The 26,455-nt window shown below is 41.3% G+C and overlaps 1 protein-coding gene across 3 annotated transcripts in view; it reads left to right on the top strand.

Annotated features, from left to right (window-relative positions):
- Positions 1-6,073: 6,073 nt before the first annotated feature.
- The window catches only part of TRPC3 (transient receptor potential cation channel subfamily C member 3), a 45,138-nt gene continuing 24,756 nt past the window's right edge, over positions 6,074-26,455 (top strand). For 2 of the 3 annotated variants that reach the window (XM_075090179.1, XM_075090180.1), the window contains exons 1-2: positions 6,077-6,450; positions 15,929-16,700. In XM_075090179.1, coding sequence (XP_074946280.1) covers positions 6,221-6,450; positions 15,929-16,700 — 1,002 coding nt within the window. In that variant the 5' untranslated portion in view covers positions 6,077-6,220. Of the gene's footprint in view, positions 6,451-15,928; positions 16,701-26,455 lie in introns of all 3 variants that reach the window. The other variant, XM_075090181.1, reaches the window with a different exon arrangement.

Below are 26,455 nucleotides of genomic sequence, written 5' to 3'. Positions count from 1 at the left end.
ATTCTGATCCCTACAGTGACTCGAGTCCTGCTCCCCCAATTAGAGAAAGATTGAACTGTGTCCAAATATATTCAGACTTAATTACTTGCACAGGACCAAAATCATTGCTAATTTGCTAAAATAAGAGCTACTCTGCACTCCATACATCCACTGCAACTCTCAATCTCATTAGTTGAGATGCAGAATACATCCATGCGATAAATTTTTCTATCAATTAGCAAGGGGACAGTAGGGTGCATTGCATTCATCCACCCAAATTTGAAGCACTGTCAAAAAGAAAACCGAGTTGTTAGAGATGTTGTCTTGTGACAATAAATTTACTTATCACATGGTTGCCAGCACTCGGCAGTCGGCTAAGATTCAGGTTTATGTTTTGAAGACCATTGACTGACACAGGGACTGGGAAACTAATTTAAGGAGGAAAATCCAGCCTTTATATATAAATGATAAGTGAAGCAAATCTTAGGAAAGTATACCTTTTAAAGTTGATAAGCTACATACGGTCCCCAGGGCAATGTACAGATAAGGGATTGATTCCGTAGACCCCTTCCTAGCAGCACTTCTGTTAACTTCTAATTTCTACTAGTATGAGTGAAAAGAGGGGAATAAAACTAAATTGGCATAAGCTCAGGATCCTGTGGATTTGTTCAAAAGTGTGCAGAGACATTGGATTTGTTTAAAGACATACCTGGCTTGCCTTAGAAAAACGGAAATAACAGATGCAAATATGTAAATGTCTACACAGTTGCCACTTAATACAAAAAAAAAATCTTCATTTTCTCTAGACAGATATTTTGCAGACCTTTGAAAATGTAGCAGGTACCCATCTAATGGTTTTATTGGCAGGAGACTTCGGTAGCCTTTTAATATCATAAAGTAGACCACATAATACAACTGCAACACACAGCTCTGAGGGCCTGGTTTCCAGTAGGTAATTTGACAGTATTTCATACCCACTCACGTTGCATGGGCCTGAATGGCTGCACAGTGTGCATGAGATTACAGGCTCGAGTCTCAGGAATTTATCTTTTCATCTCGTTTAAAAGCCTTAAACCATAATATTAGTTCTGAGGCCGAGATCTGCTTACAGATCAGTGACATCACATCACTCCGTCTTTTTTCTTCATGCTGATTAACCTGTTTAGACTTTCATAGAAGTCCTTGATGTAGGAGCTAAATGTCCTTGAAAACACCGGGTTCTTGGCAAGTAGGCAAATTCCCAGTATGAGGCAAAGGCGGCCAATTTTGCTTTCATTACACTGTTGCTATTCCCACCAACTTCCCAATTTTCATGAAAGTAGTACACACACGCGTTAGAGAAGGGTTCAGCGTACTGCACGACCTGGATTCTATTTCTAGCGTTACCGCGAGTGTCTTTTTGCCTCTCTTCACCCGTCACTTCAAGCAAATAAAAAACAGTTTTGTCTCTTGAGAAAAGATACTCTTACTTTTTTATAAAGCAGGAAAATAATCATTTGGCGTAATCATATGACATACAAGGTTGTTCTGCAAGGGAAATTGTTACTAGAAGTTTCTTGGATCTTGCAGATTCTTAAATCTAAATCACTTTGTTTCAACAAGAAGGCCTTAGTGTCCACAATCCCATTTTCAATAAGCAGGTGAAATTTATTTTCAAATTAACAATTTTGAAACGTACCTCATGGAGAAATTCTGGTACGAGAAAACGGCAGAGCATATTCATTAAATGACCTTTTTTCCCCCCCATCTCTTGTCACAGTCTTACTGATTTGCGTCTCCACTCAGTTAGGTGCCTCAAAGATCTGGAAGGTATTACTGCTCTGCTAGTTCTGTCTAAGAATCTGAATGTATTTCCTGATATTTTTGTGTACTGAATGCCAGCTGTGCTATCTCTTTGCATATTTCAGATCTTCACTCCATTCATACGTCTAACTTAAAGAAGTTGAAAAAAAAGGGGAAAGAGAAATATGGAACTAATGTTTTTGTCAATATTTTAAGGAAACTTATTGCTGTGGGTTCTCTAGATACCTTATTTCAATTTAGAAAAGCTATTTTTTTGATCACTCCCAGCTGAAGAATACTACCAATTGAAATTTCAAAATCTAAATCATGTATTCCTCCTAATTTGGAGAAGGACAGAAAAAATCCACCAGAGAGTAGTTGATCCATATAAACAAAACCCTGTTCCAATCCAGTTCCATCCTGTCTTGATCAAGCTAGTCTGGTGAAAAGAATCAGGGATCGTATTCTGGCTGCAATTCCAGCCTGAACATGAAACAACATGAAATATTTATGACATTAAATTCATGTCCTAAAAAAGAAAAAAAAAAACACCATGAAGAATAATCTAGCACCTTCAGTAATATTATATCATACCTGCACCATTTCACTATTTGCTGTAAATCTTTCAGGCTTGTCTGTTCAGTCTCTATGCTTATAGTAGTATGCCTTTCATTATTTTCCCGTCTAAGCAACTTCCAGGAAGCGGTTTTCTAAATTAAAATGACATCACTTCAAAACCCTTGTAAATTCAAGTCAGTGTTCACAAAATGTACTAGATTGGCAGCCTTTGACTGTAAAGTCTTTAACTAGCTGAAACAACAGACGGCACAAGGTTCCCTGGGTTGCTCTGCCTGGTATTTCAAATCTCCTCATCCTTTCTCCCTTGCTTTCTGCAGCTTGGCTATGTTGACATCTATCTTATACTCTGATAACATTAAATATTTTTGAGAAGAAAAATTATTTTGGAACATTGGCATTATTGACTTCTCAAAAATGTGTAAATGACTCATGAACAGAAATCCCTTTTTGAGAATACTCGTCAATGCCCAGGATTTGGAAGGTGCAATTTCACTACTATTAGGTTTCTCGCTTGTTCTGGTGTTTCAAAAGTGTAGTTGCATGCATTTTATTTGTCTGAATATGGCACTTCGAAATCTCAACCGTACCACCAAGACACAGCAATGATTTTTAAATTCTTACTGTCAAGTAAGGCAGAGATGGCTGAAGTTTGATCAGACAAGAGTTCTCATATCCCTGTCCCGATACCGTGTTCTGGTAGCAGCCTGCTACTTCAAACTGCGGTAAATTTTCTAGACATAATTTTATTGTGGCTGAGATTGTTTCCCTACACATCTCAGTTAGAAGTGCAAAATATTTCTAAGACTGTAACCATACAAAGTACATTTGAGATTGATAATGGATTCTTTTGTTGCCATCCTGGCTGTTTTTCAGGTAGGATCTCCTTCAAATAAACAAAGGGGGAAATTTCTTCACCATTATTGTGCTGTAGAGTTCAAATGCAAGTGAGTGCTGGCCAAAATTGACCAGAAAGCAAGTAAAGCAGGAAGGGCAGAATGGAGAAAGGCACTTAACCTAAATGAGCATTAGGAACCATGTATTTTGGCTTAATGGCTTTATAACAGTATGATGAGGAAGAGAAAAGGTTATGGTCAATTTTTCTTATGTTATCCTTTTCCTTCAGTACCAAGGAAGGAATGGTCACTTCCTTGAAAAATTTGACTGGCTTTTTCCCTCTAACATAGGCAGTGAGGGGAATCAGATTTGTCAGAAGTCCATGTTGCAGGGGTATTGTATAGCATAAAAAGTGTCCTTCTACAGAGCGCTTATAGTACTATACCATGACTTTAATAAGGCTTTTTTTTTGCCACTGTCTCACATGGCATTCTCAGAAGCAAACTACAGAGGCAGTTTAGGTGAAAGTTCCATGACATGAAATACGTACTGTAATATATAGTATTGTAATTACTTGGAGAGTTATCATTTTACCCCTCAAAATGGAGGGGTGTATTACGAAGGCTTCTGCCAGGATGACTTCCAAGTCAAATATTATCAGTAACCTGGATAACTGAACAGATAGTAGTCATTTCCTTTCATTGCAGAAAGAGCAAACCAATCTCTGTTTAGACAATACTCAAATAATGACAAACACAGCCCACCGAACACATAATTCAAATTAGTGATGGGAAGTGCAACAGAAAAAGCAAGAATATGACTTTCTTGAAACTAAGAACCAATAGGAAAATGCCTTTTTATCTATTTCTGAAAAGAAAATAAACCTTGATTTGTGGAAGCCTTGCTCTGAGCATATATTTGGGAAGCAAGAACATTTCTCATCTACTTTCAGCTGTACTTTTACGGTTTGTTCTCAAAGGAAATTCTAGAGGCAATTCAAAGTCCATTCCTGTAGCCTGCTGTAATAACAGAAGATTTTTTTTAAAAAAAAGAAATACAATATGGGCAGTATCATTTTTTAAGTCAAAGGGCCCCTGCAAGTATACAAAGTTTGATGCAAACCAATTGTTGCATGGCTGTGCTCTAACATCTATAATACTGATACAGTATGTATAATTAGGTTAAACACCTAGATGGTCCTAAATTAATAACCCCAAGTACTTCAGAGTTACAGTAGCTACACAATATATTAGTTTCTTAGAGACCAAAGTTTGTTCTACCATGTACATAACTCCACTGAAGCTCAATGGGGTTTTGCAGTTATGAAAGACATAAAACACCCACTTCACTAAATAGTTCAAAAAGCAAACTAATTAAACTAAGGAAAACAAAACCCAATTCTTTCTTCAAAGCTGTAGCTGAGTAAATCATCTCTGTGAAACCCGTTTGGCTTTTCCTGTGCTTCACGAGTACCAATTTTGCACATAGGGAAAACAACAAAGGCAAAACCATGGCTGATGCTGAAAACAGTGTACAGTGTGAGGTAATGAGTGTTTTATACTAAGAGATTACCTAATGATGCTTGGCAGCGACAATTCTATCTAAGCAGTCATACTTGGATTTAAAGTCCACCTTCTCTGAAGTAATTGGAAAACTTAGATTAATTTCAATTTCAGTAGGACCTGCGTTCTTGATTATTCATGCAAATTTATACCGATAGCCACTTAACGCTTCAGAAAATTTTAAAGCAAGAGAAAAATGGAATCTCAGCAGTATGTAGACAAAGGTGTCGATTTATACATACAATAAAGCTATTCATGTAGTCTCTGTGTACCTACTGTTCTGCATACTCTATGTATAAAACCACACATACCCTGGCTCGATTTTAATGGGATTGTAGCTTTGTCATAATTTTCCCTATGGCGTAATGCACAAAAAAAATCTCATAATAATAAAAGACGCGATCCATCTCCGTACTGCAAGAATCTTTGTGGCTGGCATCTATAGAGTATAATTAGCTCTGATCACATGCAATGGGTGTCTTGACATCCTCCCACTGCTTTTTAGCTTGACATTACACAGAATTAAGACAGACAAGTGTCAGTCAGAGACGTCTGGAACACTTTGGAAATCTTGACTCGCTTGACAGTGGTAAGCCAGTCAAAAGAGTCTCTTTTTACCTGAAAATTTTAACTTTTAAGTGTTTCCAGCGTAGGGCGGAATACTTCTCCGAATAGCGACCGCGCTTTACGCCGATTTGAGCGGGCTGCACACCGCTGCTGTGCCCGGGCCATTTTAGCGCCAGGTGCCTCGCTGGTGGCAGCCCGCCGCCTCACGCCCTTACTTCTCGGGCGCCACCAGCCCCGGCTTCCCTCGGAGCCCGCCCGGCGGCGGCCACGGTTGGAAGGGCTCGGCACCCTCCTCACCGGGGCCGTGGTGCACCGGCGGGCACCTCCTGAGGGCTCCCTACGGCAGCGGCGGTACCGGTACCTGAAGACCGGGCGCGTCGGGAGAAGGATTTACCTCAGCGGCGGCGGCTGAGGGACACTTGTACCGGCCCTGTGGCACGGGCGCCTCCCCCTCGCCGCCCCCCCGGGCCCAGCCGGCCGCTGGGCGGGCGGAGGTGGAGGAGAGAGGCGTCCCCTCCTCTCCGGAGCGCTAGCTGCGGTAGGCGGCTGCTCCTCTCCGCTGCGGCTCGTCCCCTCCGCCTCAGTAACGATGCCGTCCTAGCGAGGGATGATGACAGGGAGAGGAGAGGAGCAGAGCTGCCGCCGGGAGCCGTGTCTCTTGTTCGCCTCCCCGCTCACCGGCACTTCCCGGCCCGCGCATCGCACCGCCTTCCTGAGGGGCAGCAGGAGGAGAGGGTGGAGGGGCGGCGGTGGTTTTATGGTGAGGGGTTTGTCCTCCCCAGGTGCTCTGTGCCCCGCCGGGCAGGGCTTTCCTCCTCCTCCTCCTCCTCCTGCCTCCTTCCCCGCCACACACGCTGCCGGACGAGGCCGGCCGAGAGCGGGAGCAGCCGCCGCCGCCGCCTGAGGGGACCCTGACCATGTCGAGCAAGAGCAGGAAGAGCAAGGAGCAGGGGAGAGTGACCTTCCCCTCGCAGCAGCAAGAGGAGGAGGAGGAGGAGGGGGCAGAGGAAGAGGAGCAGCAGCGCCGGCGTCGCGGCTGGAGAGGCGTCAATGGGGGGCCGGAGCCCCCTCCGCCACCCCAAAGAGCCATTAAAACCCTTCGGGAGCCCTACGGCTACTACCCGCCTCCCCCCTTTGCCAGCACCACGTAAGTCGGGACTGGGGCTGGGTCAGGAGGCTGCTGGCCGGCAACTTCCCCGGAGGAGCCGCGGAGGCTCGGGGAGGGACCGTGGGGACCGGCCGCCGGGGCGCCCCGTCCCGCCGAGCCGAGCCGGGCCCGGCCTGGCAGCGAGCGGCAGCGGCCGGTGCAGCCCGCGGTGGGGAGACAGGGCCGGCCGGCGGTGCCTGCCGTGGGGAGAAAGTGCGCCGAGGGGACACCGAGTCCGGCCGCTGCCTGCCCCCCGACGCCCCGGCTTTGCCCCCGCAGCAGCAGGTAGCAAAAGGCAGGCAGGTGTGCTGGGCATGAGGGGTTTAATATCTTTCTTTTCTCCCCCCTACTAGCTACTAACATAGCTGCTGAGAAAAACCTCATTACTGGCTCAGCGAAGGTTTAAAGAACCCGTCACACCCTTTTGTACTAGTAGTCCTAATGCATCCCTTTTATATTTTTTTAAAAATCTAGACTGTGATAAAACCAGCCTCCCCACAGAAATCTAGGACACCTGTGAGAAAAGCCTTGGTTCCTGAGATGCATCTTATCCTGTTTGATGTTGTCTTCGGAAATTTAAGTTGCTGGTTTGTTGTTTGGTTTTGTTTGTTTTTTTTTTTTTAACACGCAATTATATATCTATAAATACTGACCATGACTAGACTTATTGCAAGAGAAATAAAACCAGTTTTACCAATAGGGTTGTTAACTTTCTTTTCTCTGACTTACAAAATGTAGGTTGTCCATGAATTATTCACTTATTTTTATAACACGCAGCAGTTTAAATAGACTTACCTCTGAGGATTACTTGAGTATTTTATACTTTCAGGACAATATTTAGTACTTAATTAAATATTTTTAATTACCAGATGACAATTTATTTTGAGTTTTAAGATAACATATTCAGCATTTATAGAAGAAGCCATAATTAAGATCACCCTAGAGACAACTGTGAAGTACAGAAATAATTAGAGTAGTGCTTAGAATGGGATAACCATAAATTATCCCAGTGCAGAAATTCTTCACAAATACCCTGTACCCAGCAATCCAGATTTCAAGTGAAGGAGTCTTTCACATGACTTTAGCTGCCTGAAAGTTAGTCCTGCTTAAGTTGTTTGTCTAGGCTCCCTCTGTAGTTGATGGGATGAGGGAGCAAGCCAGCATAGTCATTTATCTTCTTTCGTGAGGTGCCTGTCTTTCTCCATTCACCATAAAAAGAGCCTAGACGATTAGTTTAGATTTGACGCTTTATTTTTAGGCAATTGAAGCTAACTTAGATGAATTGTAAGCTATGAGTTCTGAACTTCTGGATCCCTTTTAGGTTAGGGTCCTCCTAGAACTGTTGGCATATTCCTTAAAGAAATGGGTATTATGCCAGCAGGGACTAAAACTAGAGTTCAGTTTGAACAGTCACAGGCATTTGAGCCTGGAGCATGCTCCCTCTGTTGGAATTGCTTCCTGGTATATAATTCTTGTGATCCTGTCCTGGGAGTCTATGACAGCAGTGATTGCAAGCCGCTGCCGGGTGGACCGACGAAAGGGCTGACATTAATCAGTGTAGTAGGAGTGTGTTGAACTGACAGGGCATAAAGGCAGAAGACCGACAGCTGCTATTTCCCCTGTTATGTGTCTGTGGTCATTGTTGGCATTGCAGTGGGATTTTTCTTCTGGAGTAACATTTTGTGTTTGGTGCTAATGCCTAAAATCATAGTGTATGCTAATAAAATGAATGAGTATCAGCTTGCTCATAACGCACACAGATCGACAAATATAAGGCTTTAGCATGCACAAAGTGAGTATGAGAATCCTTAACTGGAAGGATTTGTTGTCTGAATGTTCAGTACTGACAAACAGTGCAAAGGGAGAGGGGCAGGACAATGTGAAGTAGTTTGCACAAGAAGATGCACTTAGTTGGTATTTGAAACGTCTTCGCTCTGGAAGCTGTAATGTGTGCAAGGTACCTGTCGATGTACAGCTGGCTCCCTCCTGTGCCAAATATCACTGGAAAAAGTAATTAACCTCAGATTCCCACTAAGACTGCAGGCTGGATGTAATACTTGTTTCACAGGTCCCAGTGGGAGAAATGTGGACAAACCCTGTAAATTAAACATAGTAGGCATTGGATGCCTGATTTCCTGAGTCTCTCTGAAAATCATAGCTTAGTTTCCCGAGTAGAATGATAGAACACAAATAAAGGACTGAGTGGAAAAGGGGCTTCTTGCTGCTTGGCTCTTTCCTGGTGAGATGGTTGCCTTTTTCTGTGTGTGCATGGGTGTACCCCGTCATCAAAATATAGTCCTTTTTTTTCCTCCACAGGAATTCAGATGATCAGTATTTTCTGTTGAGAAATTAGTGAAGAGTAGTGGTGGGAAAAAGCTCTGCATAGTTTATGGGTGGGGGGAGGAAGGAACAAACTAAGCGTGTGTACACCTCCTGATGTCTCTTGTGCTTTGTTCCTTTTCTTTTTTTGACTAATCCTTTCCAGTTTGGAGCCAGAACTTCAGTGAGCTGACATGAGGGCATTTTGGATGATGGATTATGTCTTTTCAGACCAGTGGGAGAGTATAGATCGGAGTCAGATCTTGCAGCTGGCCTGATTTATGTTCTGCTGTTCAGCTGAATGAGCCTCCCTCTTCTGGAAAGCCCAGGCAGTAGCTCACAGAGGGGAAAAGGAAGCTCTCATTTAATACATTTTAGTTTTGGTGCAGGCATTCCCAAATTGCGTGGAACAAGCTTCCATGCAAACATACACGAATGTGACACTATTTTTACTGGTGAAGAAACAAATGTACCAGCAGCCTCTTCTGGCAAGTGGCTGTAGCAGAGCTGGGAGGGATGGCAAAGCCTTCATTTGGGAGAGGCAGCGAGGCTGGGGGGATTGCCCCTCTAATGCTGCCTGTGGCCCTGCACAGAGCCAGGGGCTGCTACCTCATGTGGAACAACAGTCTCTTCTGTGATGGTAACAAATCAAACATTTGAGATCACTTAGTTTAAGATATCTCAGGAGTAATGAGCCAAAATACTGCTCATATGTATGTGCATGTCTGAGCGCTTACTTTTGGGTGTAAGGCAATTATCGTGCTTTAATTTTAAAACCGGGACCTGAGAGGTTACTTTTGGCAGAACAAGAGGCACAATCCGCATCTCCCATGGGGCTGGCTCCGGTGGTGGCGCTTTTAAATGTGCGTGTGCATCGGTGTTTCTGTGATATACTTATCTGATCTGTCTGTAATCACTGGACTCCCATTTCCTTTTCAGGGCTAGAATAGAATCAAGATCGCTAATGTTGTACTGCAGTTCAGCAGTGGGGTAAACTGCTTGTAAATTGTTGATGCCATCTTTTATTGCGTTTAATAGTTCAGGGAGAATAACAGCCTGTTCTTCAGCACAACTGTTAGAAAATGGCTCTGCAGATCTAGGAAGGCCTAGAATGAAACTTCTGTTTCTCTAATTTCTCTCTCTCCCTTTTTAAAAAAATAGGTTGTGCAGTTTGTGGTGTTAAAAAATAGTCTCAGAAACAAGATCATAAATCTTTTGGACTGCTGTTGATGAGATAAGGAACAGCAAAACACAAGGAATTCTCAGGTCAACTGTTTGTCCCACATTTCTGTCCTTCTGCTACGATTCTGAAAGCTTCAACGTGAAAAGAAATGGGTATGCTAAAAGAGTAAATATCTGCAATTGAAATAATCCATGGTAGAAGCAGAGGAATCATAATGCTTACTCCACTCCTTTGCAGTTGTTATACTGCTCAAATTTCTAGCCTTGTACATAGGAGTAACTGTCCAGGCAACAAAATGATGCAGTGTAAGGTCATAGTAAATGTGATGTAAGGTCATAGTAAATGTGATGCATACAAAACACAAGGGACAAGTGGCTGTTGCTTGTTTAGTGGAAATTAAAAAAAAAAACCCCAAAACCCAAACAACTTCTTTATTGCATATATGAAGGTCATACATTTTTAGATTAAAATATTTAAGGCAACATAACTGTGTTATAATGTAGGCTAGGTTTCTGCGTCTTATGATGTTACCTGGTCTATGACAAAGCAGTTAGTTTTTCGGAGTGTACATAACATCCTTTAGGAGCTCTGGCCTCGCTAACGTGAGAGTTAGGCTGCAAAGCTGAAGTGGAGGTGTCCTGCTTTCATATTATTCAACAAGAGGCTGACTTAGGGTCCTGTCACATCGTCGTTAATTGTTAATCATCTGGTAGTGAGTTAGTTACGGCTATGACTAAAGTTACCGAGAGTTTGCCTAAGTAGGAAGCAATGAACTAGACTTAAGCTGGCAAGTGGCTAATGGTAGCAGCATAGTTAAGGAAATAAACTTGTAACTGAAGATCGTCCGCATTTTGTACTGATGAATAATGATTCTGAAGGCTGGTGTACCACCCTGGAAGTTTTGGAAGTTCTTTCTTGCCAGTGAAGCTCTTCAGTTCCTCGAAACAGCTGCCTAACTGGTGCATGCTTAGGGCCAAGTGAAATGTGTCCAGGTGTGGTGGAACTGCTGTACTTGTTAACATGATTGCTCTTCTCCAATTCCATCCTTCTTATATGTGCTGAGCAGCAAACAGAGGCTTGAGGCATTATAGGCCACTTGGCCATTTTTCTGCTGTGAAATGTGAAAAATAGTTGTGCAAAAAAATGGAGGGGCTTGGTGGCTGCTTCATGCCAGTCAAAGGGGGCTGAATTCTGTTCTCTCGCCTTCCTTCAGCACACCACATAGTGTAATTATGCAACCTGTGTACTAGGACTAGAACTTAATGGCATGGTGTATCTTTGCTGAAGATATAACATTTAAAAATTGGGTGCTTTTCTTGCTTGGTGCTCTTGTGGCTTTTTTGCCATGCAGTCTACATATCTTCAATTTTTTTATGTTCTTCCAACTATTGGGAACAGTTGGGAAGAGGAGCATTGTGATTTCCATCTCTCCTTCCCTCTTTAATGTAAGTTGTCAGCTCCTTATGGAGACAAAGTTGAGAATATGAACTTTAAAAGCTTTAGGAAATAGAACACAAATAATTAGTGCACACTTAGTTCTATTTGAATCAGATTTTTAAGCCAGTCTAATGATATTTAGAGATGTGACTTGAGATTTTGTTGTTTTGATTACTTCAGTTGGCAAATATTAGATATGAGATGTGCTGAAAATGGTTAATAGTTAAAACTAAAATTTTAACCGTTTTCTTCATGCTTTGGGATAGCTTAAAATATTAGATGTAAGAGCAGGAAAGCAGCAAATGGAATAGGAGACCTTGTACCTGATGCTTCTTGTATGCATTACTCTGACCAGAGCTGCACTGGCTTCAAGGTCTTTGAATTTCCGGATGGTAGGGGTAAGAAGAGAGGAGGGAGGTGTGGATGAACTTAGCATTCTTCTGGCTGTATGGTGCTGTACAAGATTTTTCACTCTTTAGTTTTTTTGGGAGGACTTGACAATATTTTGGTCATGACAATACCAAGGAACTTTCATCTTTATTTTGAGAAAATACTGCAGTCACTTCAAATATATCATTTCTGTCACAAGATTTATAGCTAAGAACTGTTGTGGTTTAACCCCAGCCAGCAGCTAAGCCCCCCACAGCCACTAGCTCACTGCTCCCCAGGTGGGATGGGGGAGAGAATCAGAAGAGTAAAAGTGAGAAAGTAAAGATAGTTTAATAGGTGAAGCAAAAGCCACTCATACAAGCAAAGCAAACCAAGGAGTTCATTCACTGCTTCCCACGGGCAGGCAGGGGCTCAGGCATCTCCAGGAAAGCAGGACTCCATCACACGTAACAGTCACTTGGGAAGACAAACGCCATCACTCCCAACATCCCCCCCCCTTCCTCCTTCTTCCCCCAGCTCTGTGTGCTGACCATGATGCCATATGGTGTGGGAGACCCCTGGGGTCATCTGTCCTGGCTGTGTCCCCTCCCAGCTCCTTGTGCTCCCCCAGCCTGCTCACTGGTGGGGTGGGGTGAGGGACAGAAAAGGCCTTGACTCTGTGTAAGCCCCGCTCAGCGGTAACCAAAACATCCCATGGTTGTCAGGACTGGTTCCAGCACAAATCCAAGACATAGCTCCATGCTAGCTACTGTGAAGAAAACCAGCTCTACCCCAGCCAAAACCAGCACACTAGGGAAATCTTCCTTATTGGGAAGATGTTCTAATGCAACACTTTTGGAAGGATCTATCCCTTTTAATGAAAGTCAGATGAGTCACCTCAGTCAGACAGTGGGCTTTGAAAGAAAGATAGAAAAAGCAGAAAATAAGTGTCATACTTCAAAATATGCTGAAAAATTACACTGAATATATAGGGAGAAATGTATTGTTATGTATTTCATAAAAGATAAATGAGATTCAGGATGACACTTTAGAGTCGTCTTAAATCAAGAAGCCAGCATGAATAAATTTGTTCTCTGCCTTTTTTACTTTTCTTAATACACATACTTTTCTTCTTCATAACGTTACTGTCAACAATTACATTTCTGTAGCTGTATGTTTTCAGATGTGGAGGAAGAATAGAAATGTAACGGCATAGCAGATAATAAGATCTTGTTAAAAGGTAACTATGAAAAGACAATATTTCTGGGTTTACTTACGTTTTTGTTGGGGAATAAGGTAGTAGCATACTGTGGCTGTTCACTGTGTGCACCCTGGGCTCAAACCTTTGTATCTGAGTACTCCCAAATGTGAAATATCCCTGAGCTTTAAGACATCAAATCAATTCTATGTTAGACCTCAAGTGGTACAGAAGTGGGGGGGGGAGGGAAAAAAAGGATCCTGTCATGTTTGGCAAAGCAGTTTTGGCACATATTTCAAGATGTATGGCACATTTTGAATTTGCTCAAAACACAGTTTGACATTTGGCACATATGTCGAAAAGGAAATGCCAGTTAACATTGCTTATACTGCAGTGCCACCCAGGTCGTTTCTGGTAGTCCAGAAACACCAACTGCAGTTGAAAATGTAAAAAATTCAGATGCTTCATCCCAGGAGAGCCCTGCCCTTGGTAATGAGTATTAGAGTCTCTTCACTTGGTCTGCAATGGAACTGCCCATTTGTGTTAACTGAAACGTTCAGAGCATGGGCTAGCTTTTATGGTATTGGGACCAGTGATAAAGTGATTAAGATTTCATGTTTTGCTGAATTTATTCCAACTGATGCAGATAGCTGGAAGGCCAGACACATAACTCGAATGGCATTAGTTATGCCCAATGAAAACCATCAGGGTGGACATTGCTGCATACAGGGAAATCTGGTGATGTTGACAGGCGTATTTTGTGCAGCGGTAATATAGCTAAGCTCATTGTTGAGAGATCACACACAAAATAAAAAAGACTGCATTTAGGAGAATGTTGCTCAGCTTGTGGATTTGATCCTGCAGCAAATAGGATATGCAGCTTTTGAGGCTGCCCACGCAGGTTCTACTAGGTTCACTTAAATGAGTACTCCCTGTGCGCGCCAAAGGTGCGCGTGCCGTTTTTCCCTTGGTTCTGTCCTTCTGCAGACTGACTGGGTTTGCTTAAAAAGGGCTGCTTAATATTTTGTTTGCCCTCAGCATTTATTACGTGGACCCACATCTCCCCTAGCGCACGTTACCTGGCTTTTGCACTGAGGGGAGAGGGATTAATGTCCTCTTCAGTTTTTCTGTCTGGCCTTTTACTCTTGTATCTGAATTTGTCACCAAAGTGAATAAATTAATTTTAACAATGCTCCTGTAAAAAGGGAGCCAACTGTTCTTTTTTTTTTTATGGGTGAGGAGCAGAGACACGTAGGACTTAAGGAAAAAATTTGAAATTTATAAGGCCTGTTTGTCTCTATATAGCATATGCAGTGTTACATGTATTCAAAGCAGATCCTCCATTAACTCATATATTGTTTACCAGCTGCACTGGTGTCTCTGTGCCCATCAAATCAGCTCAAGTGATCTCTATCCCCTGAGCTAATGGATTAACTGATAGCAGCTGGAGGCTGTCTTTCTCAATATTGGGCTGGACTAGAAAGGAAAGGGAGATTGCTGATGGGTTTCACATTTATTTGCAGACAGTAGTGAAGGAAGGTTATGGTATCCCAAGTACCTTTTCAGGCTTTTGGCCTCTGCTCTAGTAGGCATAAATGCTTCTGTTCTTCCCCCAGCTGTGACCACTTTAGCCTGATCCCATCTATTCTGTTGTTTTAGGTAGTTGTTTCCTGTCGTTTTTTTTCCAGCTACGTAGCATCTGCTCCTCAGTCTCTTGTCCTAGGTCTGTTTTCTTTGCAACTCCTAGTCTAACTTCTCTAAACCTCCTCTCCCCTCTCTTTTTCCTTACCTGGCTTGATCCAGCTCTGCATATGATCTGTCTGTTCTCTCAGCTCATTCCTGTTTGCTCCCCACTACTGTCAGCCAGTATCTTTGCTGGTTCATAATTCCAGTTTCTGTGTTCTCTGAATTAGCTTGCTCCCCCTTTCTTTCCTCCTGTTCCCCTTCTCTTTTTTCCTCTCTCTCTGCTTTTGTAACCAGTTTTTGAGGGGAGTTTACAGCCTCCCCAGTTCTCAGTTCCCTTTCCTAAACAATCTCACTTTCCTACACCCAGGTTTCCTATTTCCAGTGCAGCCTGCCATTCTAATTTTCATTTTCATTCAATAGCTCTTTGACTTTCCCATTTTTCTTGACTGTATTACAAGAATGCATGAGAGATTTAAAAAAAAAATATATGTATACTTAAGTCACGATAGCTTCTTCCTCCCGCTCCTGGAATGGCAGCTGTATGATAGAAGTAGGCCCAATATAACCCACAACATTGCAGAAGTCCAGCTGGAGTGAGAGCTGATTCCAGTCTGCACTAGATCATGCCCAGCATCTGGAATCTGTGAGCAGTTTAGTTTTGAGCATCCAGAAAGTCTGTAGAACATGTACAGACTGTTGTTTTTCAAAGATTTATAATTTGACTGAATTGACTCATGAGTAGAATCTTCTAGATTTGGTTAATGTTTCTAGTAGTAGCACTAGAAGGCGTGAGATCAGGCTTCACTGTGTATTGCTTGGCAAGACATCAGGAAGAAAACTTGTTTCCACCTCTTGTTTATGTGAACTACAATACAGTGCACATAAATACAGCCTTCCTTAAACCATTGGCTTGAATGCCTATGGTGGATAGTGCTAATTACCACTGAAAGTAGTGTAGGATATGTGTTTTCATTTTTTATATATACTGAAGTGAGTTGGGAGGGGTTTCTGAAGAGAAGTGATGGCTTACATACAGTAAGGAAAAAAAGAAATCTTGACCAGGCTAACAGAACAGAAATGGCCTGTGGCATTGAACTTGTAAGTGCCTTGTGATGGCAGACAAGCAGGCACGTAGGCAGAAAGAGCATGATAAAGAATGCTTCTTGTCAATAGATGGGCAAATGACAAGAGACAAAATAAGCCATTATTTTTGTAGCCACAGGAGAAGTGGAAGCTTCAAACAAATAACGTAGTGAAATTCTGCTACCTTTTCGTTTTCTCATTAGGTACATTGACGAAAGTCCATCCCTGAGACGTATGACTATGATGAGGGAAAAGGGAAGGCGACAGGCCATTAGAGGCCCAGCATTCATGTTCAACAACAGGGGCACCAGTCTTACAGCTGAAGAAGAGCGCTTTCTGGATGCAGCAGAGTATGGGAACATCCCTGTGGTGCGCAAAATGCTGGAGGAGTCAAAAACACTGAATGTCAACTGTGTTGACTACATGGGCCAAAACGCCTTGCAGCTTGCTGTAGGGAATGAACATTTGGAAGTGACAGAACTTCTGTTAAAAAAAGAGAACTTGGCACGGATTGGAGATGCCCTGCTGCTCGCAATCAGCAAGGGCTACATTAGGATAGTGGAAGCAATTTTGAATCATCCTGGGTTTTCAGTAAATAAGCGACTGACTCTGAGCCCTTGTGAGCAGGAGCTCCAGGATGATGATTTTTATTCCTATGACGAAGACGGTACCCGCTTTTCTCCAGATATCACTCCCATCATTTTAGCTGCCCACTGCCAAAAATACGAAGTCGTGCACATGCTATTGATGAAAGGAGCAAGGATAGAAAGACCTCATGATTATTTCTGCAAATGTAATGACTGTACAGAGAAGCAAAAGCATGATTCTTTCAGTCACTCTAGGTCAAGAATAAATGCATACAAAGGACTGGCTAGTCCGGCTTATCTGTCCCTCTCCAGTGAAGATCCAGTACTCACAGCTCTAGAACTCAGCAATGAACTTGCCAAGCTGGCCAACATTGAAAAAGAATTCAAGGTAATGGTGTTTTGGTGTTTCTCTCTGTTTCTGTTATTGTTTTAAAGTTGCTGCTACTTCATGATGTCCTTAGATGCTTGAAATTATTTCCTGTGTCTTTACTTTTTCAATTGCAAATGCTTTAATGATATTTATTGTCTCTTTTGTTCTTGATTTTGAGTTTTCAATGCACAAGCCTTTAAAAAAGAATTTTTAATGAAAGGAAATTGCTTTTGCACCTGCTGTGTACAGAGAAAATTGGAAAAAGGTGGAGTGTGTATTCTGATAACCTTGCAGCAGGTGGAAAACAATTTTGGTTGCTGCAGCAGACAAAGATAGTTTTTAGTTACAAACACTGGGCAGTGTAAGTGCAGAAAGCAGAAACATTACACTTCTCTTGAGCATACTGCAGCACTGATGTTATTCCCTCTTTGTCATTTGTACTAGTTTTGAATGATGGCTCCAGATTGTTAGGAATACAGGAAGTGGGTTTTTTTGATGGACCTTTTAGAAATGTCACTTGCTCAAAACCAGCTGCTAGACTGATTACAGATGTAGGTTCTCTTATCTGGTTTTGAGCTGTGTCTGGTTTAGTATGTCAAAGCCCTGACTTTTCTATACATTTCAGCTTCTCCATCAGAGAATTAATGACTTAGTTTGTTTCCCAGTGCTTTTCTTTTATGATTTTACAGTTGTGAATACATTGAAAAGTACAGTAATACCTCCCCCCTTACCCCCTGCCCCCAGCCAAACCCCAATAGATCTGAAGTATTAGATCCAAATATCTATGATCTACTAGAACCAAAAAAATCAAAGCCCCATAGACTGTGTGTAATAAGAAAAGCTCAGCTTGGGGAATGACAGAGTGTTCTCAGTGAGTAGTGATATCAACAACATTGTGTCTAGTTTTAGCAAAAATGTAATGGGGTTCTGCAGGTTGGGTATCACTTGTTTATTTAATATCTCATAAATGATCTGAGAGAGGCAAAAGGTGCATTAACCTTTTCAAACAACAGTAAGCATCGCTAACACTGTGGAGTACTCAGAAGAAATATATAACAACCTGGAGAAATATAGGCAGAAATTAATAAAGTGAACTTTACCAGAAGAGGAAGAAACAGTTTCAGACTCCTGAGAAAGAATAGCTCCAGATATAGCCCAGTGAGTAAAAATACAATTTAAAAATTAGGTTTCAGTGCTGATGAGGATTCATGTATTCTACAACATACTTATAAAGTGTAAAAGCTTAAACTTTTCCTCTCCTTCCTTTGCTGAAGGAACCCCCTCATACCGTGCTGAGTATTGTGTAATTTGGCAAATAGATTGAGTACTTCCTCAGTGTATTTATTCAGGAGTATAGGAAAAATGTTAGATTTGTCTTTGTCCTCTGTTGAAAAAGTACTGAACTGGGAAAGCTCTTTGTGAACATAGAATTGAAGAATTAGAGAATTTTATCATATGGACAGAGCCTGTTGGCTCATGTGCGTCACACAATGAAGTACAGTTATGTTCTCATTTAGAGACCATTATAGAAGGTTAAAATCTGTGATGTGTATAACTCAGTCCTGTTTATCATTGATTTCTTTTCAACTGGGCCAACAACCTGAGAGCCACAGGGTCTCCAGAATTGTGTGCTGAAGATGGAGACTTATGGGTTTTCTGAATAGCGCTTCAGTGGTTGTGGATAAAAACTGTTTTTTCTCCCCCCCCCAGTTTCTTAAAGAGAACTTTTCTTCTGGGCCAGCAGCTCAGAAACAGTACCTTTTCCTTTGTGATACTGATACAAAGTTTGTTGTTACACACACTGGTGGGCTTAGGGACTCAATTTAAGTGTTACACAGCTCCCTAGGAACCGAAAATACAATCTCTGCCACCAGAAGCTAGAGTAAGGCAAGCTGTGTCATGTTGTTGTAAGGGGAGTATGTCGATGATTAGAACTGAATAGAAAAAATTTCAGTAAAAATATAAATTAATGGGAAGCTCCAGTATCATAGGTACTGATACCTGGAATACAATTTTTGTCAGAAAAGAAATACCTTAAAAGTTTGGGGGAGAAAAAGCAATGTTTTTTGGCTGGAATTCTCATTTCAAACCAGAACTTAAAAAAATTAATTCAGTTTTTAAAATACTAAAATGTCACAGAATTAAATATTCTGGTTTTCAGTTTGGTTTTTTTTTTTCCTTTTTCCCAGCTGTTTAGCCTCATTGATATTTTGGGATGCCTAAGAACCCAAGAAATCCACTAGTGGATTTGTGGTTCCACTGTGAATTTTCAGATTTCGCTATTTTTGGATAGCGGTTACATGACTGCTAACCTTGCCAGGTGTATAAGGTAATTAGGTTTTGGCACCTACAGTAGAAATTGTTCCTGGCTCCTTGCTAGCATGGGAATTCCAGCTTCTCATTGAAAGCAAAACATTCCAGTGAAGTCATTATTCTCCTCATTGACCTCACATCTATCTGTTTTCCTTCTGATGCGTCACAGGGCATTCTTTCTGTTTCTACCAAGCCTGGGAGGAGAGTTGCTTGTTTTCCTCTGGCATCGATGGTTTGTTGCCCTTCCTGGGGAGAAGGGGTAGTGGAAAAGGGAGGGAGGAAGGAAGAAAAAGGAGAGGCAGGGAATTTTTTAGCATCGCCATCAAACCAAGTTTGGGAAAGGCCTAAATTGCAGGGCTGGTGAGAAGACTCTGTATTCCACTGGGGCTGTGGGCAGGTATGATGGGGCTGCTCCTGGCGTGGCTGTAATATGAGATGCCACCCTGGGAGCTGTAGAGGTGGATCAAGGAGAAAGCAAGCAGCGCTTCTGTGTCTTGCAGAAGCCCATTGTGAGAGCTTGCCACAACTGATGTAAGTCCAATTTGTAGCTGTCTGTTCGGTGCTTTCTTCTCTATAGGTGTGTCATCTGAATGTGTTTTGCTAATAACTGCGTGCTTTGTCATGTCCCGGAGGAGGAGGCTTCTAGTCCAACGTTCGCACTCCCTACGAGGCAGAATGACGGATAGCCTTCTGGTGCACTTTCCTTTAGGATCGTCACTGGAAATGCTTAAGCATTCCAGTCAAATTCAGTCTGTAGTACAACACAAAGCGGAGCTGTTTCAGGGTAAAGGAAAATGGACAAAATAGTTCATCTCCCACACAAAGTGGACAAGTCTGTTTAAAGGGACTTTTGATGATATTCATGATTTATTCTTAATATCTATGATACGTTAAGGCCCGAAGCATTTCCTGTGAATGCCTGCAGCAATGCACTTCCTGGATGTGGAGCACTCATAGAGAAAATACTTGTTCTAGGTGGGTTTTCCCACAGAGAAATAATGTAGGGTGAACCTGTTTAAAAATGCCTGAGGGCAAAGCTTCCTAGTAAATGCTTGCTAAATTGAACCTTTCATCTTTTGTGTATGCAAAGTCCAGTCTGCCTCTATCAGTTATGATTTACACTAACAAGTTCTGATGCTCATATGCAAACCAGAGTTTGCACAAGTGTCTTAAAAATGTGGGAAGCTGGCTTAGGACATTCATTTTTGACAGTCAGTTCCTGTGAATATTAAAGAAAACTTATTACAATGATTTTTTTAAATTTTTTATTCTCTCTTCAGAAGTAAGGAGAAAGGACTCAAACCAGTGAACCCTCATTTCCCCAGAAGATACAAGACATGTAGCCAAAAATAAGTACTGAAAATGAGTAAAAATAGATGGGGAAACTGGCGCCCTAAAGATGCTTTCACTCTACTTCTTTTGTCCTCAAGCTTCCTTACTTCCTACTCACTTGTGAAGTCCTTGTTCCAAGCTCCTGTTGCTCCTTTTTACTGCTCTCCATCTATCTTATTGTAGTTTCTTCTTGTTACTCTTACCCCTTTTTTGCTCTTTGCTTCCACTTGTCTTCTTCCCCTATTTTCTTCTGTTCAGTTCCCTCTTTGGATTTCCGTTTTCTTGTCTCCTTTCTAAGTGCTTGCCTAATGGTCTTTTTTTTTTTTTTTTTTTTTTTTTTTCCTGTCTTCCTACCTTTAGGTTCTTTATTGGGTTTTCTAATCCTGGTAAAGCATGGCTGGCTTGTCTGAACACGCTGCTGACTCCTCTTAAGGTCTTGAAACAAGCTAAGGGGAGAGCAGAGATTATCAGTGCCTGGCTGCCAAAGCAGGAAGACATTGTTTTAGTGGCCGTTATAGCAGCATATAATCCCTGTGGCCAGAGCAGGAACTACAGTATGTCTCTGACCTTCCTTGGTGATCCTAGTCCCCATTCCAGGGACTGACAGCAGGATTTCAGATTAAATCAGAAATTTCAGTTGCTTTTCTCTGAGTGAAGACTGCTACCATTGTAAAAAGACCCCTTTTACCCTTCCATACCTACTGCTATCACACTGGATTTCAGTCTCTTAAAGCAGCTGATTAGATTCAATCCTGTCAGGTTTTTAGGGGTGTTTTATATGTAGTAGAGATAATTAGAAAGAAAGCAGCATTGTTGATGAAGTTCTGCATCTAAGATGCAAAACCAGAATTCTGTTTCACTCTGGTCTTTGCCAATGATGTTTGTAAGGGCTTTTAGAACCAATGTGCCTGCTCAGAAAGTGTTTTCAAAGTGTCTCAAATCTGCTGGTTTTATTTCTTTCTTTTGTTGAAAAGGACAAAACCTATAAAATTAGAAAAAGTTAGAGTGGCATTCCACTGGCATCTGTCTTTATAAGCGGTTAGAGATCTGCCAGGTGTACTGCTTTGTACCTGATAGAGTGGCTAGGGAAGCTCAGTTTGGAACTGTATCTTGACTTAATGTAAAAAAGTGTTAATTTACCGTATTTTCCAGTCCCAGCAGCACCACAAAATACTTTGCAATACAAATATTCCCAATTTTTATGTTTCCTTGTTCCTCTATTTTTAGCAGACCTTGGCCACTGCGGCTGCTGTGGGTTACTAAAATTAATTGGTATTTATCCTCCTCCCTGAGAACTTTAAAACTGTTACTGCCCAGCGATGGGAGAATTTCTAGCAGTCAGAACAGCTGATGGAACTTTCCTTTGGAGTCACCATAGAAAAGGAACAGGATAAGGTAGCTAAAAAGCCATTTGATAGTCTCTGTATACTAGCTAAATACTGTCCTGTGTGAGCAGGCTCAGTCCTCCCAGTGGAAATTGTGCTAGCTGATACCATGTCAAAATTTGGTGCATCATAGCAAGGATCAAAAAGGTCATAGTCCCACTTTATATAGGATAAATGGCTGTTGCCAGTTTTGCTAAAAGCTCCTACTGAAACCAACGGAAGATGTGGACGTGCATCTAAAAGCAGAATCTGTCACTGTTCCAAGTAAATTTCCATAGTGTTATCTCAGCTGAACTAACAAAGAAGTGTTCAAGCTTGGTCTACGTTTAGGTCCAGCTTTTAAAAGGACAGGGCCCAGATCCATAATCATTAATGCATTTATGTGCTTGATTTGCATATACAGTTCCTGTAGTTATATATGCAAACTGACTATGTACGTGTTCTCAAAACGGCCATTTAATACGTAATACTCGATGTAAATCTATGATTGCGTATGATGTGCATGAACTAGTTAGGCAGTTGTACATAGTCACAATTGGTGGTGCTTGCAGGAATGTGTGCTCAGAAAACAGCTATACCTTTTGTTTGACTGCATGTAACTGCTCAGTATAAATTTTCTTTGGAACAGTTAATTTTATGGGTGAAATCAATTTGCTGAAGATTTTTGTTCATATGCTTCATTCTTTGCACACAGATTGATATGTTCTTTGTCAAAATTCTGGATGAACTCACAAGGTAGTCTTTAATGTTATGAGGGAGAACAGAATATGCAGAGTTGGGCAGGCTGAGATCCAACCGTTCATGTGTGCCAGAGTCCTTTGAAACTGCTCGTGAGATGCAGTTCTGCAATTCCAGTCATCAGTTGTCCATTATGTACCAGTGTCAGCTATGGTGTAAGTAAAATATAGAATACAGGCTGGTATTTTTGATGTTACAAAGATGTCTGTGTAACCATTAATTTTTTTTTTTGAGATATCATTTAAGATGATACAGCTAGTAAAACCAGCTGAGTTAGGCTGTGAAGTAATTGAAGAAGCGCTTTGTGGATCAAGGAAGCAGAGTCCCTATATTATGATGAAAAACAGGCAAAGAACCTAACTATATCAGCAGGTCTATTGGTGCCTTACTCTGGTGTTCCCCTCAAGAGTAGCTTCATGTAACACCCTAGAGGTAGAAGATTGTTTGAGAATTGTGTCCCATGGTTACAATGTGGGTGATGTTTGTCTGTTTAATTCTGTAAAGCAATCAAATAGACTGAGATAAATTAGATTTGCTAATACGTAAGTAAATAAAGACCTGGAGAGGGAAATCTGACAAGTTTTCCTAGCGTAAGATTCAAAGCGTGAGTGAGATATTAACAATGCACAAACTGGTTTTCAGTTCTTGTAACAGCATTTGCAAGTAATGCAGCCTGTATTTAATCATTAAATTTGACAGAATAAAACTTAATCTGTCGTATCTTTAATCTTATCTGGCAATAAGCATCACTTTTATTATCAAAGAAACATGTAGCAGAGTTAAGCGTTAAGTGTGGGTAACACTTGTGTAGTAGGCAAATAGTCCATGTAAAGCAGTCTGTCCTTTGGGAATCGGCAGGACTATTCGCAGAGTGGATGGATGTATTTTTTGGGATGCCAGTTAATACAGTGTGAGCTGTGAGAGCAGGAGTTTTGCACCCTCTGCCAGGATCAGTCAGGAGCTCTGACACACTTGTGGGGATGAATCTCCACTCACAAAAGACGAGCAAAATGAAACCATCTGTAGTCTATTGAAATAGCAGTCCTTGTGGTACTACTGCAATCGCCATTCGTCCCCCTTTTGCCAAAGTAATGTGGTTTTACACCACTTCGCCATTTGTAGGCAATAGTTCACAATTGTAACTGCCGGTATTATTCTTGCTTAGTTTATAGTAATTGAGAAAACTTACATTAATTGATCTTTTAAACTGTGTGTGTGACTATAGTAGAAACTTACTTGAATGTTTACCTTTTATTAACCTGATGCCAGGCTGTACATGTGTTCTTGCATCTGTGTGAGACTTGCTTATAGCTTAAACACAAGGAAAGAAAATTAGATTTTTCTGACTTTTATATTGGAGGTTGTTTGAGGAGTAGCTTCTTACTAATGTAACTTTCAGTATTACATTTCTGTGTTATTTTAAGGAAAAAGAGAGTAGTCAAATGGTAAAGAAAATGGAGTAAAACTTTAGCAAGAGTAACTATTGCTATTTCCTAACTGTTAGAAGTCCATTATTTCTCCTTTCCTTTCTTCAAAGTTAGCAAAGGAATGAGAAAAGGCATTGTAAATGAAGCCACTCCCCGCAACTGGGCAGCCCATGTTCATTCATGCAAGGTCAAAATTTGGGTTATGTCATAAAGCACTTGAATAGTACAGAAGCATCTAAACAAAACTTTATTAAACCTTAATGAGATGTCACCTTTGAGCATAGGATAGATAGAAATACTCAGACTTCTTTTTTTTTTTTTATGTAAAGTTACAAGTTCCTGCAAATTCAGGTGAGAAAGAAGGTTTCTCTTTTAGCTGTATAGGGATGCTACTGAAGTCAGAGAAGTTAGTGTACCCTCCTATATGCTGTGAATAACGGATTTACAGCTACTTTAGTGTTAAAGAAAAATTGATTACCAGTCTTACTCCTGTTGAGTTAACATTATGTTGCATCTGATGATTATTGTGGGTTTTGTTCAGCCATCTCAGTAAATGCCTTTCTTTAGCTGTAGTGAAATATGTAAGCAACTCTAGCTTGAAATTGGAAATTTAAGGGAGAGTGTTCAAGTTTCTACAGATGCATAATTTTTCTGTTGTGAAAAAAATATAAACAGTGTTAAGAACCTAGGACTTCAGTAAATTGAGGGCAAGGTATTGTTTATGGCTTTACTAGGGTTTACTTTAGTCTCTACTTTATCTTCATGGAAGAAAATCCCCATCTGCTTTTTACATCATCTTACCTCTTTGTGCTTTGCCTAATATCCCTTGCAAGCCTGACTTCTAGCAGTTTATACTTGTAGTTCTTGGGCTCTGCGATGAAACTTTCTTTCTTGACTAGACTGTCAAGAAAGACTGTTCCCCTTTGTCTTTAAGACTGCTATTCTAGCCACCATTCTGGAGTCTTCCTCTGCAAGGTTTTTAAGGTTTTTATCTTTGTAGGATCCGATGTCTGATCACTTTCACATCTTTTACTTAAAACCCTTCTCTATATTCAGACTTCTGTGCTTAGGTTTCATTCCCTTGACTAGCTTTCTTCCAGGCTTTGCCTTTTTAAGGTCCTAAATCTGTCATACGTATCCTTGCTTATCCTTTCACTGAATTTAATCACGCATCCCAGTATTATTTTATAATTGGCTCTTCTGTATTATTCTCCTTGGTTACAAAAACAAATCTAAAATAGCCTTACATCCTGTTGGTTCACTGACAACTGAATTAATTTGTCCTCTATGACCAAAGGAAATAATTGGGTCCTGTTTAGGTCTCCGATTAGGACCGGTCATTTCCAAGTCGGTATCTGGGGTGTTAGTCTTCCATAATAACACCATTCCTAGTAGCATTTGTTTACTTCCAGTAATGTTTCATTTTGATTCATATTGGAATCTGACCTATGGGATTGATAGCTGATTCCTGCAATCAGCCTGTGCAGCCTCTTTTCCCAAAATAATTTGAAACTACTGAGAGCACGTTAGTTTCTCTACCCCATTTTATAGACACTAAGTTAAATATATAACAAAACTAGCAGTACAAGGAGGGAAAAGTTAGTTAGGCAAGGGGAAAATAGTGAGGGTTTCAGGAAAAAAATTTGAGATTAAATGAGAAAATTAGGAGGGCAGAAGCAGTAAGGAAGCATTTTTGAGAAGGCAGGAACCACAAAGAAAAAAGATCTGTACCCCCCCCCAAAAGTGATTTTAAAAAGGCAGTGTCTGAAAATGAACAGCAAGGACATAAAAGTAGAGAGACAGAGGACTCAGACTAGCCTTTTGGTGGCCTAGTGGGGAGCGGGAAAAATGAAGAAAAGCTGTGGAGTAATTGAAAAAGAAGGCTCTGCTTATTTCAGTTGGGCACTGAAACACTTGATACAAGGTAAAATTGGCAGGTTCAGACAAGTTTCCTCCTCCAAATATAGCCTCGTGTGAGGAAATCAGAGGCTGCAGCTCAGATAAAGAAGTCCTAGAAATCTAAGTGAGAGGACATGAACACATCAATGAAGACCAAGGGTTCTACTGAAGTAGATGTCGCATAAGAGCTTATAGGTGGTATAAGGCAAGCATTAAAAAAAAAAGTGCAAGCAAAGATTCACATGTGCATGCTTTACAGAGTTATCTTAAAATTTTGAAATGTAGCCACAAATGTTTTCTCAGAAGAGAGAGGAGATAAGATAGATGGAAATCTTAGCGATGTCGACATACACAAGCAACTGAGAAGTTTAAAGGTAGCACCTCAAAGATAGACATAAGCTTGCTTATAGGGAGGCAGCAAAAAGGGTAAGGATGAAGAGCATGAAACTTGTGAGCAGCATGCCAGACATAACTGGATAAAACCCTAGATGCAGTAGTTTAATAGCTGCACAGAAAGGATCACAGCACATGGGTGTAGCTCAGGACACAATCCCAAAGTGTTGAAGGCGGCCAAGGAAAGATGGAAAGAGGAAGGACCAGCAACAAGTAGTTCTTTCTTCTGCATGACCCAGTAAGACTTCATGGCTATAGTCAACAAGCTACAGGTCTGGAAATGGCC

Source organism: Phalacrocorax aristotelis, chromosome 4, assembly GCF_949628215.1.
Source record: "Phalacrocorax aristotelis chromosome 4, bGulAri2.1, whole genome shotgun sequence".
Classification (NCBI taxonomy): domain Eukaryota; kingdom Metazoa; phylum Chordata; class Aves; order Suliformes; family Phalacrocoracidae; genus Phalacrocorax; species Phalacrocorax aristotelis.
Note: the sequence above shows the minus strand (reverse complement) of the source record. Positions and strands in the feature narration are given on the sequence as shown.